We start from the raw sequence: 19,167 nt of genomic DNA, 5'->3' as shown, positions 1-19,167 counted from the left end.
TCGAAAAAAAAGTAAATTATTATATATATATATAAGGTTGTTGAATTATTTATTTTATTTAAATATAGGTATGAAAAAATGCGAATCATTTTTTTAATGACGAACAAATGTCGATGAAAATTTCGAGTATAAAGTTAGATTTGTGACTAATCAAAGAACACAAAATCCTGGTCCATTTGGTGGCTGAGCTGGTATACCCCGCCTGTTCATACGACAAGCGTGCTCTTCGAGGCGTCTCGATGCGTCGGTCAAACTTTCCGCTTGTTCGCTCCACAAACGTTCGGCCGTGGCACTAGCTCGTGGCCAAATTCTTGGATGAACGTTGTTCCTAAAAAAAAAAAAAAAAAAAAAAAAAAAAAAACGAACATACTCATCAATATAAATAAGTGTCCAATACATATGTGGATCGTCAAAAAATGTATTATTTAGTATTCTCGACGAACAAAATTTGCCGTATAAAAATTTTGTTAAATTTCTTTTCTTTGTAATATATTACGAGTAAACAAAAGAAAAATAAAAAGACAAGAAATTATTAACCTGTCCACAAACTCTCCCCACATGCAAGCTTCACCTCCCAACATGACATCTCTCAAGTTGACTTCGGGCGGTGCCGGAAATCCTAAAGGATCGCACGTGTAATACTTTTTCCAATCGCCACCGTTGCTTATGTGATCGAGATACCAACAAGCCGATAGCAAGACCGGATGTCCGGCTTTTGTTGCCCTTTCTAGCTCGTTCTGCCAGCGTCCGGTCCACACGTGCACTACCGTGGTATCGGGAAGATTTACGCCGTTATCGAAAACCTGAAATAACAAACGTCTATTTTCAGAATAATTCTAAGAAGGAAGTTCAATTTTGAAAATAGATCGTGGCATTAGAAATAATTCTACTAACTTCTTGCCATACGATGGAGTTGGCATCCAACGTTCTAGTGATCTCTAATAGTTTGGCAATGTACTCTCCTTCGAGTAACGCGTAATTTTTTGACATATTGTGAGCTTGCATATAAGCTTTTATCTCGGGATTGCTACCCCAACAATCGAATGGTACTTCATCGCCACCGAGATGAACGTACTGATCTGGAAATACTTGGACTATCTCAGAAAAGAGATTTCTCATGAATTCGTAAACCTCTGGTTTTATTGGATTGATCGGTCCAAGTTTACCGTTCGGATTACCAGTAGAGTCTAAGGAAAACAGAAAAGGACAGAAAAAAAAATAAAATATAATTCCCAAGGAAGATTCTTTAATCCGCATGGAAAAAAAAAAATAAAAATCAATCGAACCCACCGTAACATTTCGTGAGAAGTTCAGGATAAGCTAAACCCCAAGCTGCTACGTGTCCAGGTGTATCAAACTCTGGCATAACACGAATCCCACGTAATCTCGCATAATCAACGATTCTTTGTATATCATTGGGCGTGTAAACCATGGTAGAGTGATAAGCACCCTTAGCTGATAAATCTGGGTATCTGGAGCTTTGATAAGGGAAACTATTATCGTCGACTATGTGCCAATGTAAAACGTTTAGCTTGTTGTAGGACATTGCATCCAGAGTAAGAAGTATGTCGGATATTGGTAGATAATGACGAGACGTATCCAAAAGAATACCTCTGTGTCGTAATTTTGGTGTATCCTCGATCGTCTGACATTGTAGCTTCAACTAAAAACTTTCGATCGTTAACTATTTATTCTATATCTAAATATACGTATTAGATCTAATATATACGTATTATTTCAACGTTTTGTTTATAAATAATACAATCATTATCGTCTATTGCATTGGATTTGAAAGAAATCGATAAACGTTTGGTATGTTTAAATAGGTGTCTTTCTCTTATCGATTATTAATTGCTATAGATCAAATAAGAAATTAACTCACGATAGGACCGTCTCCGGATGGTACGAGGATTTGCGAGAAGGTTTCAAGACCTCGAAGTACTCCCCAAACGGAATCAGCTGAGAGACTGGCACTGACTGACATTTCGTTTATTTCAAGAGTGTCTGGAAAAGTCACCGTTCGATCTTATTATCGATTGCTCGAGGAAAAGGAAGAAGGAAAAAAGAAAGAAGAAGAAGATTGCGTCTAATCGTTCTATTTCTCAATTTCTAATCGCAATGACCTCACAATGACGGTTTTGCGAACGGATAAGAAATAGAGATAAGAAACGCAAAGAGGCTGATCAATTTCGTTTTATTGCTCGTCCCCGTTTCGATCTGTTCCACTGACTCGATTACCAACTCGTTCATTATCGCGAATTAGAAAAATTGTTACGTGCGTAGACGTTCTTTGATTACATAGTAACGACATACTTCTTCGATACTTCTTCGTTCTGTATAAAATGCATAGTATATAAAATATGAAGATAATAAAAATAAAATGAAAAAGAAGGAAAAGTGAGCAACGACAAGGAAAAATTATAATTAAACGAATAAATTTACCATTTACTCCGACTAATTTTGAATCGTCAGAAACGATTAGAAAGCGATTGGGATAAGTAGAACAATTTTTTTACAAAGTGAAAGAAAATTCAAAACCTCGTTATCGCGAGATTTATGACTATTTCATAGATGATATGTTCGAATCCTCGAGTTCGTATAATCTTGTATGTAAGTACATATTCGAGCATCGTATGTATTTCGAAACGATTAATAGTATATTAGAAAGTACATCCTAATCGTGGTTAGCGAAAGAGATTAAAATCCAAGGGAACAACCGGTTAATTCGAAGAAAATTTGTCTCGTTTGACGGAATCGACGGAAGATTAAATATATCATTTACGTATAATATTACGTAGTAATAATGTTTTGTATGCATTCAACGAAAATAGATAAAGATATTTACTTTCTTTTTTTTTTTTTTTAAATGTTCGTATCACTCACAACTCTCGTTCATGAACAAATGTGGCCAATGTTCGCCGTTATGTTCGCAAGGGTTCTTCAATTGAATGTCCAAGCTCGTCAGTGTACCCTTGAAGAATGCATCGTTTCGTACAGACGTCCTAGACTGCCCTTCGCCAACGATTCTAGCTATTCGTGCTTCAGTTAAAATTATACCCTTGTATCTCTCGATAGCTTCGTTGATTATATCGCAATTCTCATTTTCCGTCTAAAAAAGAATTATAAATATACGTGATAAATAAAAAAAAAAAAAGAAATAGACACACATTGGATCGAGCGAATCGAGAAAAAAGGGACAATGAAAGTAAATAAAGAAAAGAAAAAACAAAATAGAAAGCGAGGAGAGAGCAATTCAAGTGTATATTTTTAGGACTATTAAAACAAAAGGAAGAAAGGAGAATAAAAAAATCTTAAAAAAGAGTTGAACAAGAAAACAAATCAAAACGAAAGAAACTCACTCGAATTTGAAAGGTCGATGGTCTCAAAAGATAAAATTCCTTTCGAACGATTCTCTGATTCGGCATTGGCCAAATTTCACCCTCGGTCGGTATAACCCATGCACCAGAAAATGAATGCAATTGTATACTCGGAGGTGGTAACGATGCGAACAGATAGATAAATAAGAATGTATTTATTAAATACAAACGGCGCATGTTTGTTTGTTTGGCGATGATCGACGCTTCAGGTAAAACACGTTTGTAGAATAAGAACGATCCGCTGGCAGCGAGCGGTCATCGTCTACTGACGATGATACTACCGAGCTGTGCCAACCGAAGCTCGAATAGAGAGAATGAGAGAGATAGAGAGAGAGAGAGAGAGAGAGAGAGAAAGAGAGAGAGAGAAAGAATCGGTTCGGTGGTCGCGTGTGTACGAACACGAGCAAGGAGAAGAGCGGTGAGCAGAGTGCTAACGACCTTAGCCCGGCACTTAACTTTTATCACTTTGGCCCCACGAGTGCTCACGGTCAAGTGGGACTAAACCAGTCCTTTCTTTCTCTCTCTCTTTCTCTCTTTCTCCTTCTCTCTTTCTCTTTCTTCTATTTTTATATTTGTATTTATTTCTTTTTCGTTCGTTCTAAAGACGCGCAAAGGAAGCCGTGATCCTTAAACTTCTCCTTCGTGAAAATGCGTTCGTTGATCGCCCAGTACGACGACCTGTAATGAAAAAAGGAAAAGGATAAATATGTAGATCTATGTCAAAGAGAGGAAGGGAAGGAGAGAGAGAGAGAGAGAGAGAGAGAGAGAGAGAGAGAAAGAGGAAAGTTTGATCGGACGAAGAAGATAGATAGAAAGAAAATTATTATTTCGACAATCGATTTCGTTCGAAAAAAATCTTCTTTAATTTTTTTCCTCGAATAAATTTTCAAATACGAATATTGTAGGTAAAAAGAAAGTTTTGACGGTATTAATGTATATATATTTTCTACGAAACTACGAACATTACGATTACTCGAGAATTAATCGTGAAGAAAAATGTGGTAACGTTTGTACATTGCGGCATCCTACCTATTAGTTTTATTTAATTGTATCTTATTTATTAGAAGAGGAATATTCTTGCAATTAGTGTAGAAATAAAGTCGATGTATCTTGAGATAATACATATCTACGTATAGCTATTTCGATATATATATATATTTTTCTTTTCTTTTTAATTATGAGAAATTATACCTTTAACGTTGCTTCGAAAGAAACAATCGTTCGTTGATTAATCGTTCAAAGAAATAACATCATAAATATATTAACGAGTATAATGGATAATAAAATTTTTTTCTCATTTATATTAACTTCCACGGATTGTTCATAACCTGTAAATATTAACAAAGCTTAATTAAACGCTTTTTGCCGATCATTCGGTCTTGTAAGTAAAATTTATAACATTCACTATTAGTGGCACAATAAAAAATAAATAATAATAAAATTTGTAATAATAAAATTTGTAAAAAAAAATCCAATAAACGAAATGAGTAATTTAAAGAATTTTTAGAATATATATACACACACACACAAACATATACATATATTGCATGTAACCTACATATAAATAAATAATTCATGCCGTCAATACGATTCGAAAGTACGTAGTTCCGACTTGATTTAACTAATAACAGATTCGACTTCTTATTATATATTTTTTCTTCGTATTTATCACATGTTGTAAAAGAGTAATTTGAAATCGATGGTAGAATAATCAAGCGTAAAGTTCAATGAAGCACTTCAGATAATAGGTCATCTTTGTCAACTCTTCGTTAATATTTATGTTTGTATGTATAGATGAAAGAATAGATTGCTCTCAATTTTCGCAAAGTTGTCGGGCCACTTAAAGAGTGATATCCATGCATTCATTAAAAATCAGAAAAAATTATTACACGAGCGATATATCGATACTATGATTGTTAATAACTTCGTCTATAACGATGATTTTCTTTTCTTGTCAAAGTTTATACTAATACCAACTATTAATGATATTAATAATAATAATTACTACTGTTATTAGAAAATTCAGCGGAGTTACTGTTCTTATATTTATATCATTTTATTAATGATTCAAATTGATAGTAAATTAATTCATTTCAAGTGGAAGTTTATTTAGAAAGGGAAGAACGATATTCGTAAAATTTATAAAATTCTGTATACAGTAAAATGCAGTTAAATGATCGTAAAAAAATTTTTTAGTAGAAAGAAATATGGTCGCGTTGAATAATACGTTCTTTTTTTTTTTAACGCAAGGACGTATTGCAAACAAAATCGAAAATAATACAAAAATAATTTCCGAAAAGTACGAAACAACGATAAGCACCATATAATGATCGTTAATTATCTATACTAACTATTATGTAACTAATAATCAGTGATAAAACGATGGTAAAAAAAAGAAGGAAAGGAAAAAGAAAAAAATATGAATAGAAATAAAAAAAAAAAAATAGAAAAATAAAAAAAGGAAAAAAAACGAGATGGCAGGAAATTACAGAGCATGTCGTTGGACAATTAAACGAGACAAGATCAACGAACACAGCGAAAGATATGTCGAGACGGCGTGTTATCCAAAGGAGACGCCTCCGATCGTAAAATACGAGTTTGCGCATTTCCCTCCTGTTATAAGAGAGGACCGCGAGGTGAATTACACGTGCTGAAACGAATGCGACGAGCTTGAATATCGTATTAACCTGTATACAAGTACATGTGGGCTCCGTGATAGTATGAGTTGATCGTAGAGAAAGAGAGAGAGAGAGGGAGAGAGAGAGAGAGGGAGAGAGAGGGAGAGGGAGGGAGAGAGAGAGAGAGAGAGAGAGAGAGAAAGTGGGGGAAGGAGAGAAAGAGGATAAGAGGCATCACGATGGACGAACCCAGATTTATGTTAATGGATCGTTGGAAGATGAACGACCCCGCACGTTGATTGGACGACATCATAAATTTCTATTGAAAAAGATGTACTTGATGTAAAATGGTATATATATATGTGTGTGTGTGTATATATATATGTCTATGGAATGATAAGAAATTATAATGTCCGATCAATCCGAATAATTTGTTATCAATAATTTGTAAAATGTCGATTTGTTTATTTGTTATTATTTTCAATCGATTAATTTAAATATTTTTTAAAAATATTTTTTTAAATATTTCTTTTTTCCTTTTTTTTTTGCTTAAACAAAGAATAAATTTCTATATTAATAGTTTCTCTGAGTGACAATCGTCGTTCGTTGATAAAACACTATTTCTTTTCGTATAATCGAACACGTGCGTGTTACGACACTCGTTCACGTGTTGGAAATTGTATAATAAGTACGTAGATACATATACCGGCTAGGCCGCATGATTCACGTAACAGTTCATTCTTAGATCTTAGGGACGATGATAATTGATAGGAATCACACATATATACATTCACATGCAAACACACACATAGTTGAAGTCTAATATTAAAATAATTGTATAAGTGTATCGTATTTAACGATATATCGGGAAATTATTAACTTTTTATTTTTTTTATCACTATCACTATTATTATTATTATTATTATTATTATTATTATTATTATTATTATTATTATTATTATTATTATTATTGTATATAATTTATATTAGAGAAAATATATATTTTTTATGCGTGTCTTTCTCTCTTTCTCTCTCACGAGCGAGACTAGAAATAATAACGACAGAGAGGATCGTCGACGATCGTACGGCACTGCTCGGTGAATCGTAGCTTCATTGATTGCGACGACGTACGTTGGGTGGACGGTCGTTAGGGGCGAAGGGAGGTTAGATTCGAACTGGAACGTGCATTCAGTGCTGGCTATTACTCTTAAAATGCCCCGACCATTTATCGATGTAATAAAAAGATAATTATTAACATCATATGTAAATACTATTTTTAACTTAATCAAATTATCCGATATTTCCTTTTTCCATTTCTAATTTTATACAGACGATAACACAGTAATCTTTAAACGCCCATAAAGACCAGTCTCCGGTTTGTCTAAAACGGGATTCATTTTGTAAAAAATTGCCGACAAATATTAAATTTCTTTCTCATTAAAACTCAATATTTATATTAAACGCTAATATAAAATATTCAACATTTTAAAAATCCCGCCGAACGGACGCGGAACACCGTCATCGACGCGCCAAAAGAAAGCAAACCCCATTCTTAAAACTCCCAGATATAAACCCCCGATCCTATTGATCAGATATCAATGAGTTGGAAAATTGAAAGGAAAAGAAAGACAGAAAAAAATCAAAATCAAAGAGAAAAAAAAAGAGAGAGGACGAAAAAAAAGAAAAGGAAAAATTTGGAAGAAAAAAAAATTTCCATTAAAATTTGATAAAGATCGTTTCTGGGCATTTCAGTATCAACGCGCTTGCGGGGGCGTTTGCGCGCCGGGAAGAGCTCCACGCGCAAGACTTTGAAGAGGGTGGGGCGCGAGTCGATGAGAGAGAATCAGGATGGAAAGGAGGAGTAGAGAGAGAGGGGTTTGTTGAAGGAGAAAAGAAGAGATGGAGTAAAAGAGGGGCAGGGGGATGAGGACTAGGGGTGGGCAAGGGGGGTTGTGTAGAGTAAAGGCTTAGAGAGTAGAGAATCGAGCGGGCAATAAGCGTCTACGTCGTCGTAGTCGTCGTCGTCGATGACGTTGGTGACGTGATGGTGGCGCTGGCGTCGTGATACGAAATGATGATGGCGTAGTACTAGTAGTAGTAGTAGTAGCAGTAGTAGAATAGTAGTAGTAGTAGTAGTGGTGTGGTGGTGGTGGTTATGATCGTGATGCTCGTAGTAGTACCGAGCGTGTGTAGTAGCAAGTTTTAAGGGCGGGAATGGTGGGTAGTGGAGGTGGTGGTGGTGGTGGTGGTGGTGGTGATAGTAGTGAGGGTTTTAGTGGTGGGGAGAGGGTGGTCTTTGCCTGGCGTCGTTTTCCTTCGGTGTGGCTGCCTCGGCATTAGAGTACAGTGTCAGTGCGCGCGGATCCGTCGTGGGCCGTGAATCTCTTCTCTCTTCGGCATCTCTCTCTCCGTGACGCACGAGAGAGGACGCGCGCCGGCGAGGGAGAGAGAGAGAAAGAGAGATAGGGACGTGAGAGCGAGTGAGCGCGCGCGCGCACTGAAAGGGAGAGAGAGAGAAAGAAAGAGAAAGATAGGGTGTCAAGAGAGAAAAGAAAGAGGGAGAGAGAGAGAAAGAGAGAGAGAGAGAGAGAGAGAGAGAGAGAGAGAGAGAGAGAGAGACGTGTTAACGTTCTATGCTCGGGTGTGCGTATGTTTGTGGGTGTGTTTGTTTGTTGCGTGTTTAGCTAAGGGAGTGTGCGCGCGCGCGGTGCCGCTAGTGGTGCTACCGGTAAAAATTGGCACCGCTAGTACTGGTGAAGAAGAAGAAAAAGAAGAAGAAAAAGAAGAAGAAGAAGTAGAAGTAGAGGAAGAAGAAGGAGGCGGTGGATGGCGGTGGCGGTGGTGATGGTTGGTGATAGTAGTGATGGTGGAGGACGATCGTGAATCGATGGTGTTGGTGATAGTGATGGTACCGGTTGAATTGATAACTTCTTTTCTTGGTCGTTCTTCTAACCTTAAATAGTATTAGAGAGAGAAAGAGAAAGAGAAAAAGAAAGAAAGAAAGAAAGAAAGAAAAGATAAAGAGAGAAAAAGTCGTCCCGGATACCACGAATCGCGAGACGAAGACGAAGACGAGGACGAAGACGACGACGACGACGACGACGACGACGACGACGACGACGACGACGACGACGACGACGACGGAAACCGGAAGAGTCGCGAGAGGATGAGATCGATAAGGAGGAGGGAGCTTACGTGCGAGTTACGTGAAACGGTCGCGTAGAAGAGCGCGTACGTAGCTTTGATAGTACGGAGTACTGTGCTCGGCACCCTCCATCAATCGCGTTCGGAGTACCGTCATCCTCACCTCGTCCGGTGCGCGTCGCGAGGACGAGGGAGAGAGAGAGAGAGAGAGAGAGAGGTGGAAGAGAGGGTAAATAGGGTAAATAGAGGAGAAGGTTGGGAAGAGGCTGAGGAAGAGGCTGCGAGATAGAGAGAGAGAGAGAGAGAGAGAGAGAGAGAGAGAGAGAGAGAGAGAGAGAGAGAGAGAGAGAAATTTCGGATAAAACGTGAAGTAATAGTGAATATTCAACATCCTTGTCTTTCTCTCTCTCCCCCTCGATCTCGGGCTCCGCTCGATGGGGTTCGTCGCCGAAAGAAGGTCAAAGATCGATCGCCGACGAAGAAGGGTCGTGACCTCACGCGTACGTACTGACCCACGCGCGTAGTACGTTACGAGCCGGAGGAGGTGGAGTTAGAGGTGGAGGTGGTGGTCCGTTATAAAAGAGAGAAAGATTGGAGATGAGACAATGGATCGGTACATTCCGATGATGGGCCTTATTACGATAAAAGAATATAATAGGAAGAGAGATAAGAGTACTCGGTGATTTGCTACGATTCTTAACATCGATGATCCTAGTTCGTGGACGTATACCTTCGCGTAGAGTAGACCTCACCTTCGAACGGACGAAAGATCCCGGGATCGGACGAGTAAGAAAAGAAGTGAAAGAGAATCGAAGGGGATCAGTTTTTGGGGGTGTTAGGAGCACACGTGCTCGCCGACGGTGTAGAACTTCGTGAGAAAGAGTGAGAATGGGGCGAAGGGAGGCTCGTTAGCAATCTACGGCTGGCATAGGAACGATGAAGAGGAAGCAAAGCTGAGAGAAAGACGAAGAAGAAGAAGAGGAAAAAGAAAAAAAAGAGGACGGTGGAGAAGAGAGAAGCTGCTGTTGGTGCTTCGTGAACAAGCCAGACGGATCGTTATTTATGAGGATGCGTGCGAAAGTGTAAGGGCGCGACGGTGTGACTGAAAGTGCTCGATCGGAAGGGAGGCTAAAAGGAAGAGGAGAGAGAAGAAGAAAAAATAAGAAAAAAGAAGAAGAAGAAGAAGAAGAAGAAGAAAGAAAACGAAAAAGAAGAAGTGGGGATAGGGTGATCGTAGAGAGTCGGTCAAAGGACTAGGCCGACTGTCACAAACTCCTGGTCTGTGGAAAGAGAAGGAGAAAAGTAGAGAAGGGTAGAGGAGAGAAGAGAGGAGAGAGAGCGAGAGAGAGAGAGAGAGAGAGAGAGGAGAGGGAGTATATTCCGGTGTGGTAGGGGCTTGAGAAAAGAGAAAAGGGGGTGGTCGCGAGATGTCTCGCGATCCTTATTCGAGCGGCAGCGGCGTGGTAGGTCCGGGAGGCGGCACCCGCTCACCGCGAAGCGGTCGTCGAGTCGGCGAACTACCGACCGTCGACCGTAGCCCCTCGAGGAGTTACGCGAGCGGTCGCGGAAGTCCTCTAGGACGAAAGAGGAGCACGCGTAGCGGGAACAACTCGCCCGAGCACCTCGGATACGGCAGCTACCATCACCATCAGCTGGGAAGCCCGTACTACTCTCGCGACGAGGACCTCGCCAGTCCCGTCATGCTCGAGGAGAGGGGCAGGAGTATGTCGACAGGGGGCGGGGGTAGCAGCGGACATCACAGATCCAGAAGCGCCTCGAGACCCGCCATGTCCAGCTCGGCGGGCATGTCGACGAGGTACACCAGCCTCGATCGTGCTTCGGCCGGTATTCTCGATCATGATCGAGAGTTCGTACCGATTCGGGAACCGCGTGAACGTAGCCGTGATCGGGGCCTATATCTCGAGGATGAAATTTATGGATCAAGATCGGCGAGGCAAAGTCCAAATCCCCACATGCTGCGGGAAAGCGGTGGTTATATCGGCGAGCTTCAACATCAGAACAACGATCTACAAAGGGAACTGGGTAATCTCAAGAAAGAACTCGAGCTGACGAATCAAAAGCTCGGTAGCTCGATGCACAGTATCAAGACGTTTTGGAGTCCGGAACTGAAGAAGGAACGAGCCCTTAGGAAGGAAGAGAGCACCAAGTATAGCCTCATCAACGAGCAGCTCAAGCTACTCAACTCGGAGAATCAGGTCAGTTGGACGTTGAATGCTGCTGCTATTGCTCCTGTTACTGCTACCGCTGCTGCTGCTGCTGTTATCGCTGCTGTTGCTGCTCCTGTTGTTGCCGTTGCTGCTGTCGCTGCTGTTATTGTTACTGTCACTGTTATCGTTGCCGCTACTGCTATTTCCGTTATTGCCGTTATTATCGTTGCCGATGATATCGCTCTTAGTGCTGCTCCTCGTTTAATCTCTAACAGGGTGCCTTATGCGTGCTACTTTATATATTTTTTTCCTCTCTTTTCCTGCTTTCTATTTTCAGAAAATTATTCTGACCTTTCGATGAATCAAATACGATCGATTCTAATACCCAAGCTTTTATTTTCCTTTTACCTTTTTCTTTCTTTTTTTTTCTCTTTATCGGTCGAGAACGTCGAGATCCACTTAAAGGTTTTCCTACAAAACCAGGCGCTTGTGTTTCGTAATGACTCGTGGAATCGTGTGTAGGTGCGCGGACGAGTCGAACGTCTGCGCGAAACAATGGCTACATTCCTATGTGCTTTCCTCTTTCTTGTGCTTTTAATCGAGAAAAACTCTTTAATCACGATGTCTCTGTTCGCCCTTTCACTTTTTCGTCATACACTCCTATACTAACTTTCGTTGAACGTGCTATCCCCTTTTAGGACATCATCCGTCAGAATCGACGATGCCTCGTGACGCACGCTTTATTGATTGTCCAAAAAATTGTCCCGCTTTGGATGGGGGAGCCACCTCCATCTACGTGATTTCCTACGAGCTTTACGATCAATTTTCCTAACAAAAGCACTATTAAACGAAATGCAACCCCCCGTCGTCCTTTGAATTTATCCTTGACCAAAGAGGCTACGTATTGAAACGATACGTGTCATTCGAATTTGTCGGATAATTTTCTTTCTAATCTCTTTTGGAAAATTATTTAGTAAAATCATAAAACAAGCAGATGCACACCTGTTGAATTATTAATATACATATATATGTATATATATACACATACATATATACAAATATATATATATATATTACATATAATATTATAAACTTTGATCGATCGAAACGATTTGAAAAAACTGATTTTATTTTGGATTTATCGTTTACCTATTTTATATCCGATTAGATTGTTTCATTAAGCGAAGAGTCTCTTGAATCGGAAGATCGATAGCTTTGAAATCGTGTCGTTTTTCTCATGGTGTCAATAAAAATCGATATTTTATTTGTTTTTATTTTCTCTTCTCTTGTCTCTTTTGTTTGCTTTCTATTTTTTTTTTCTTATAGAATAATAACATATAGTTCAATGGTAAAACAGAAAAAAGAAGAGTCCCAATGTGTGTTGAGGATCCCGCTGAGCGAATATCGTAGAAATCTATTCCGGTGTGACGGAGTCAATCGGACGTGTTCTCAGCATGGTATTGCTACTTATGATTCGACGAGAGTTTATATGTGTGCATGTCCGCACGGTTTCTATTATCGGTGGTCCAGAGCTCGATGGTGAACGTGAGTCATTGCTCCTAAGAGCAAGAAGAATCCGAAAGATTGAGATTCTCTGGCCGTATGCCCACGTTTATTTCCTCTACGTCGACCCGTCTCTGAACCTTTCTAATTTTCACGTATATAGGAGAACCAACGGTGTATATAGATACGTTTACTTATACATATATGTATATATGTATGTATATAGGTGTGTATGTATGTGTACGTGTGTGTGTGTGTGTGTGTGTGTGAGTGCGTGTGTCGCATATGGTCTATTGTTCTTTGCTTTCGCAGTATAACTCGTCTTGAGAGTTGTCTCGAAACTCGAAAAGATTTATCCCGTTCGTTCGTAGGTAGAACAATACCTCGTTGAAAGTCATCTATAGACTGATTTATTAAGATGAACACGATAACGTGATTAACTAGTATCGAACTTAGAATAAAATTTAAACGAAATCGTGGATAATCGTGATATAGTAGATAGTATCATATATGTACATATAAGGTTAATTTAAAAATAGGTGCTTACGTTTTTCTTCATCCCTTTTTCTTCTCAAATTTAAAACTTTCGCTTTAAGAATGAAATTTATACGATAAAGAAAAGGGAACATGTAACAGAAGATTGTGAATCTTTTTAAATTAGTTATATATATATATATTACAATTAGGATAGTTATTAGGATATTGTTTTATATAGTATTTTGAATAATGAACAATTCCGAGGAAGTATATTATGAGAATTAGAAGAATGCTTCGATTTCAGGTTGCTTTTCGATAAAACATTATTCTACTTCCTCCCTTTTTACTCCAGCTAAAGGTAAATGCAAAGAAACGAATTATTCAAAGGATATCTCTCTCTTTCTCTCTCTCTCTCTCTCTCTCTCTGTCTCTCCCTTTCTCTCCCTCTCTTTATCGACATTCAAAGTGCAAGTGGTATCTTCGATCGATCGATAGTCGACGATGGAGGCTTCTTGCGAGCTCTCATCCATTAATATCGAAGAACTTTGGTGCTTGGGTTCTTTGCAAGAAAATACATTAGAGCGATGATAGGAACGTAGGTATTCCTAGTATCGTAAGAAAAATAGAGGGAGAGAGAGAGAGAGAGAGAGAGAGAGAGAGAGAGAGAGAGAGAGAGAGAGAGAGAGAGAGAGAGAGAATGAGTACACTAGAGTGAGGAAAAGAAAAGGAAATAAAAAGAAAAGAAAAGAAAATAAGAAGAATAATCGAGAAAATAAAAATGAGTGAGAGAAGGGACGCTTGGAAAATTAATCTTCCTTCTCTGTTGGGTCACGTATGCTACTTGTGCTATGTGAGCCTTGAAATTGGCATAACCCGAAAGTGGGTCGTAAAAATGCCTTCGCTTTGCAATGCGAAACATGATTTTCTCACTCACTTTTTATCGTTGCGCTTCATGATTGGAATAATACGAAAAAGGCTTGGAAGAATTCTCGACTGGTAAACTTCGATTATCCGTTCGATTTTAATCCTCTTTTGGGGCTTAGAAAATCGTTTAAAAAAGTTTGATTCTCGTCAGATATATATATATATATATACACATACATACACACACGTACTATACGTACATTTTTGTTTCCGTTGGGACGGAATGGCCAACGAAAGTTTTTTTTATGAAGAAAAACATTTTATGGGTCATAGCATTGGAAGTTAGAGCTCGTGAAATAAATGTACAAGTTCTCTTATCTAAAATAATTGCATGCCTTAAATATGCCTGCTCTCTCTTTCTCTTCTTTTTCTCTCTCTCTCTTTCTCTCTCTCTCTCTCTCTCTCTCTTTCTTTCTCTCTCTCTTTCTCACTCCAATTTTACTCGTTTATTCGATTTATCAATCCGTAACAAATTTAGCTTAGAAGAGGTACGAAAATAGTGAAGTAATTGCTTATTTAATTTTCATCAATTTTATATACTCCTTCCTCTTCTTTTTTTTAATCTCCTATCACACCAAATATTTACTTACTTATTGAAATTTCATTTTCATTTAAAATTCATTTCAAAATAACTGTTTCGACTATAAATTTCACTTCATTATATTTATATGATAATGAGGTCTCATCTGTTTCTCTTTTCACTATCTTTTTCCTTCTTCTTTATAACGAGAAGGATTAAAAAAAAATTAATTTTTATTCACCGCAATTTAATTAAATTTCTCATAATAATCGTTCCGATTATATAAATTGCAAATTTCTTTTTCTCGAAAAACAAAAAAAGAAACCGTATTTATCGCAAATTAAATTATTTCTTTTTTTTTAGTTTTTCAAAACAATCGTCCTCGATCATATAAGTTTCATATTTTTAAATATATAAAAGAGAATATTGAAATTTCATGCGTTCTCTTTTATTTCGTTTTCTCTTTTTCTTTTCCTTTTTCTATTTTAACAAAAGGTGATAATAACAATTGAACTCGTTTTAAAGCTAGACTCATTGTAATATTATCGGTTCGACTTTTGCGTCGAATGTCTGAAGAGTCGGAAAGTTCGTAGCCATCTGTTGTTTGCCTTTTTCTTTTGGGTTCATCGACGGGATTACTTTCTCAGGATCCAAATCCGTTCTTTATAAAAGAGTATATGAGTATATCCCATATGCAACGAGACAGACCCAGCAAAATTCAAACAGCTTGCATCCGTACCGTGTGAAATCGTTATGCGAGACGAAGACGGTCGTTGATTCGTCTAGCAGCTGCACTTTCAGGGCCGTGTTCTCTTTCTTTCTCCCTCTTTTTCTTTCTTTTTCTCTGATCTTCTTTCTTTTTCTCTCTTTCTCTGCTTCGTTGAAAGGTTTATTAAAATGTACGACGAGTCGAGTCTTCATGTTTTATTGAACTGTCTCGTATTATCGATCGACGTCTTCTTGCCGTCTCTCATTGGATTATTTTATCAAAAGTTAATATCAAACGTGACGTTGTATTTTTACAAATTTATTAACGAAAACAATTTTTTCTTTCGTTCAACATCACGTTTATCGATCAATTAAAACGTTCAGGTTTCAATCGTTCATATAAAAATATCTATTTAAAAATTTTGTTCACATTTTTTTCTCCAAATACGATGACTTCTTTATTAAATTAGATCGGCTAATAAGCGACGTCGTATCATTTTATATATAAATTAATAACACATTTGATATTCTTGAAAGATTCTTGATATTCTTTGTCTAAATAAAAGTAATACTATTTACTAGTATATATATATATATATTTCTTTTTTTTAATTTGAACAAATATTTGGTAACCTATATTTAAATAAATATAACATTGTAGTATATTCTTCTTTTTTTAATTGGAAATTTTCAGCATTTCATATAAAAATAAATAACACCGTAGAGTATTTTCTGTCGAAAATTTTTAGTATATCGTATCTAAATAAATAACACTGCAGAAAATATTTTGTTTATCGAAATACTTCTTTAATATCTTACAGTACGTTTAAATAAATAACATATTTTTTATATTGAAAAATATTTTTTATATTGAAAATTCCAGCAGTACTCGGTCAATCTAATATATTTACATATATATCTATATGCCTGATTCGAAATAAAAATGTTTTATAAATGAGTATAGCAGCCTTGCATCGTCAGCGTCTTTCTTCTTACACATTTGCTTTCTTAAATCGAGTCAAAGAGGAGACTCATTGATTCACCCTCTTCTTCTCTCTCTCTCTCTCTCTCTTTCTCTCTCTGTCTCTCTTTCTCTCTTTTCTTCTTTTTCTTCTTTTCTCGTAGATACTACAACAGAAGAAATTAACTTAAGCAGACATCTTCCCGTTAATTGGCAACCTTAAACTTTTACAATAAGTCCCTTTATTCTTTTTTTTTCTTTTCTTATCTTTCTTTCTTTCTTTTTTTTCTTTTTTTTTTAAACGTCTCCACGAATGTAATTACAGAAACGAAATTAACATAAAACTTCTAATTATCCCATTCGTTAAAGTATACAATGTTTATTGGGAAACGAGTTGGTAGATTTTAAACGTGATTATAGGGAGTATGCTTAGGAAAAAGTAGTTACGAGAAATGTAGGAAGATGAGGATTTTAATTATTTGCTTCTTGCTGTTGCCGAGCCAATGAAATGTCAGAAGTCGCTCACAGCTGTTCCGTCGTTCAGAGATAAGGAATCGTCTGTCATGTCGCATAGCATATTCTCGAATATATGTATTTCATATTATATACGTACATGCATATAATGTAATGTATATAATGTATATAATCTATAAAATATATATTTTATATATATATATTTACATAAATATATATATATATATATTTTATATCTGCATGTATTTTATATATACATATATATTAACTTCTTGTACAGACTATGTAATAGATATATACCTTACATATCGATCTAGCGATAATATTGTTACGCGTCTAGTACTACCTATTTCTTCGGGTTTCTTACTCGATAAAAATAAGAAACAGAAAAAGAAAACATTGTCATTAATAATAAAATGCAAAAGTCGTATGGATATTTCACTTTAATTTCTTTTTCTTTCTTTTTACTTCTTAAGTCGGTTACGAGAAAAACCGTGGACAATCTTTTTTATAAAAATTTTTGTGATTATTAAATAAAAAAATTTATTGTCTGAAATATTTTTTTATTATTAAAATCGTCGATTCTAAAATAATCAATTTATAGAAATATTTATTAAAAGAAATTACAACAATTATAATATCGAATAATTTATATTAATTATTCTCCAAATATATATATATATATGTATATATGAATATGTACAATGTCTTTATACTTCTAAAAAGATTAAAGTTTTTATGAAGAAATAAAAAGAAAGAAATGTAGAAACAACGATTTGCTTCGGTAATCTGAATAGGTAAATTACTAAATTTAAAGGTCGATAAGAATAAAGTAAGGAAGGTAAAGTGTTTCGAATCGAGAAGAACAATGCGGTCATGATAGGTATGGCGTATGTAACTACATACATGGCGTAGGGTCTCGCTAATCCGCCTCGTTAGATTTAGGCCGATCGATATAGACGGATATCGTGCTCTTATACGACACGTACGACATTCTTGTTCATATACTTGTGTTCGTGTATACACTTATATATACCTCTTTTACTCTCTCTCTTTCTTTCTCCCCATATATATATATATATATATATATATATATATATACATACATATATATAGGTACCTATATAGATACCGTGCATATTAGTAGAGTTCTTGTGACTCGTATTCAGCGTTTTCCAAGAGTTCTCCTTTTTCCTTGGATGAAAATTTCACAGTAATACAATACTATAATCGTTCAGAAATATAAATTAACGATCATAAAATTATTTTCGTATGATTTATTTCAACTTTAATTCTTTAGTTCATATTTTCATGTAACTTTGAATACGTTTGTTTGTTAATATTAATATATATATATATATATATATATATATATATATATATATTATATGATTGTAATCGTTCTACGAGTAAAAACTTATTGAATATTACAGGAAATTGCATGAATTTGTAATACAAAATTCATATTCCGTTTGTAATAGCTATTTGTAATTGTTACGATATGTTTTACATTTCGAGAGAGAAGATCTCATTTACCGACACAAAGCATCGTGAAATTTCGATAAATAATAATGACAGACTAAAGAACAAGCTTTCCATGTTAGCAACTAATGCGATTAATAATTCGGTTTGATAGTCCGACAGGAGAGAAGCCGATCGTTTCGATTAAACGAACAGATAGGCAGCCGTACATTTCTTTCTACATAATTTCTATCAAATTCGATTAAATAATTTTTCTCGATTATACATCTGTTTTATTATTGGATCTTAATCGTATTTTTTTCCTTTTTCATTTTTTTTCTTTTGTTTTTTTTTGAAGACAAATTTCTTTTGAAAGACAAAACAGAAAAAAAGAGAAAGACTAATTTTTGATTCAATTTTCCTATATATCTTCGAGTAAAGATAAAGGAACATATAATTTCTTTATCTCATTCAAGTCATCTTAAATTTCAATCCGAGATACCTAATTTTCTTTGAAGATGTTCATTGGCACGATTTAACCGAACAACGTGGACCCACCATAAGCCACAATTTGTATGATACTGTACGTGCGTATATACGTACTTATATATATACGTATAGAAACTACTAGACCGCCTAATGAGGAAATGACGTTTCGTAGTGTTTGTACACACGAAGACACCGCGATGCCATTGGCATGCAACTCGTACATACATAGATATAATACATATATATGAAGACACCGTGATGCCGTCGGCATGCAAGGACGTAACCGAGCTAGTCGTTAGCCCGAGACATTCGCGTTCCAAATCTATCTATGTACTTACATATA

The 19,167-nt window shown here is 36.5% G+C and overlaps 2 protein-coding genes across 3 annotated transcripts in view; one reads left to right on the top strand and one right to left on the bottom strand.

Moving 5' to 3' along the window:
• Nucleotides 1-32: 32 nt before the first annotated feature.
• Nucleotides 33-4,018, bottom strand: LOC127064753 (beta-hexosaminidase subunit beta-like). Its single transcript, XM_050996273.1, has 7 exons — nt 3,360-4,018; nt 2,884-3,109; nt 1,883-2,004; nt 1,291-1,663; nt 895-1,187; nt 538-803; nt 33-328 (listed from the first exon to the last, which is right to left on the bottom strand). The coding sequence occupies exons 1-7, from the start codon at nt 3,552-3,554 to the stop codon at nt 151-153; spliced, it is 1,653 nt and encodes a 550-aa protein (XP_050852230.1). The 5' UTR covers nt 3,555-4,018; the 3' UTR covers nt 33-150.
• A 3,897-nt stretch (nt 4,019-7,915) lies between these two features.
• The window catches only part of LOC127064751 (ELKS/Rab6-interacting/CAST family member 1), a 74,894-nt gene continuing 63,642 nt past the window's right edge, over nt 7,916-19,167 (top strand). Inside the window, exon 1 of one of the 2 annotated variants that reach the window (XM_050996270.1) lies at nt 7,916-11,355. In XM_050996270.1, coding sequence (XP_050852227.1) covers nt 10,567-11,355 — 789 coding nt within the window. In that variant the 5' untranslated portion in view covers nt 7,916-10,566. The remainder of the gene's footprint in view (nt 11,356-19,167) is intronic. The other variant, XM_050996271.1, reaches the window with a different exon arrangement.

This window comes from Vespula vulgaris, chromosome 6 (assembly GCF_905475345.1).
Source record: "Vespula vulgaris chromosome 6, iyVesVulg1.1, whole genome shotgun sequence".
NCBI classification, from domain to species: Eukaryota; Metazoa; Arthropoda; class Insecta; order Hymenoptera; family Vespidae; genus Vespula; species Vespula vulgaris.
This window is presented reverse-complemented; position numbering and strand designations above follow the sequence as displayed.

Bases quoted from the DNA above. Each gene is read 5' to 3' on its own strand.
- LOC127064753 (XM_050996273.1), bottom strand. From the start codon at position 3,554: ATGCGCCGTTTGTATTTAATAAATACATTCTTATTTATCTATCTGTTC. The intron at 3,110-3,359 runs GTGAGTTTCTTT...ATTCTTTTTTAG, and splicing joins CATCGACCTTTCAAATTCGA to ACGGAAAATGAGAATTGCGA. The intron at 329-537 runs GTTAATAATTTC...TTTTTTTTTTAG, and splicing joins TGGGGAGAGTTTGTGGACAG to GAACAACGTTCATCCAAGAA.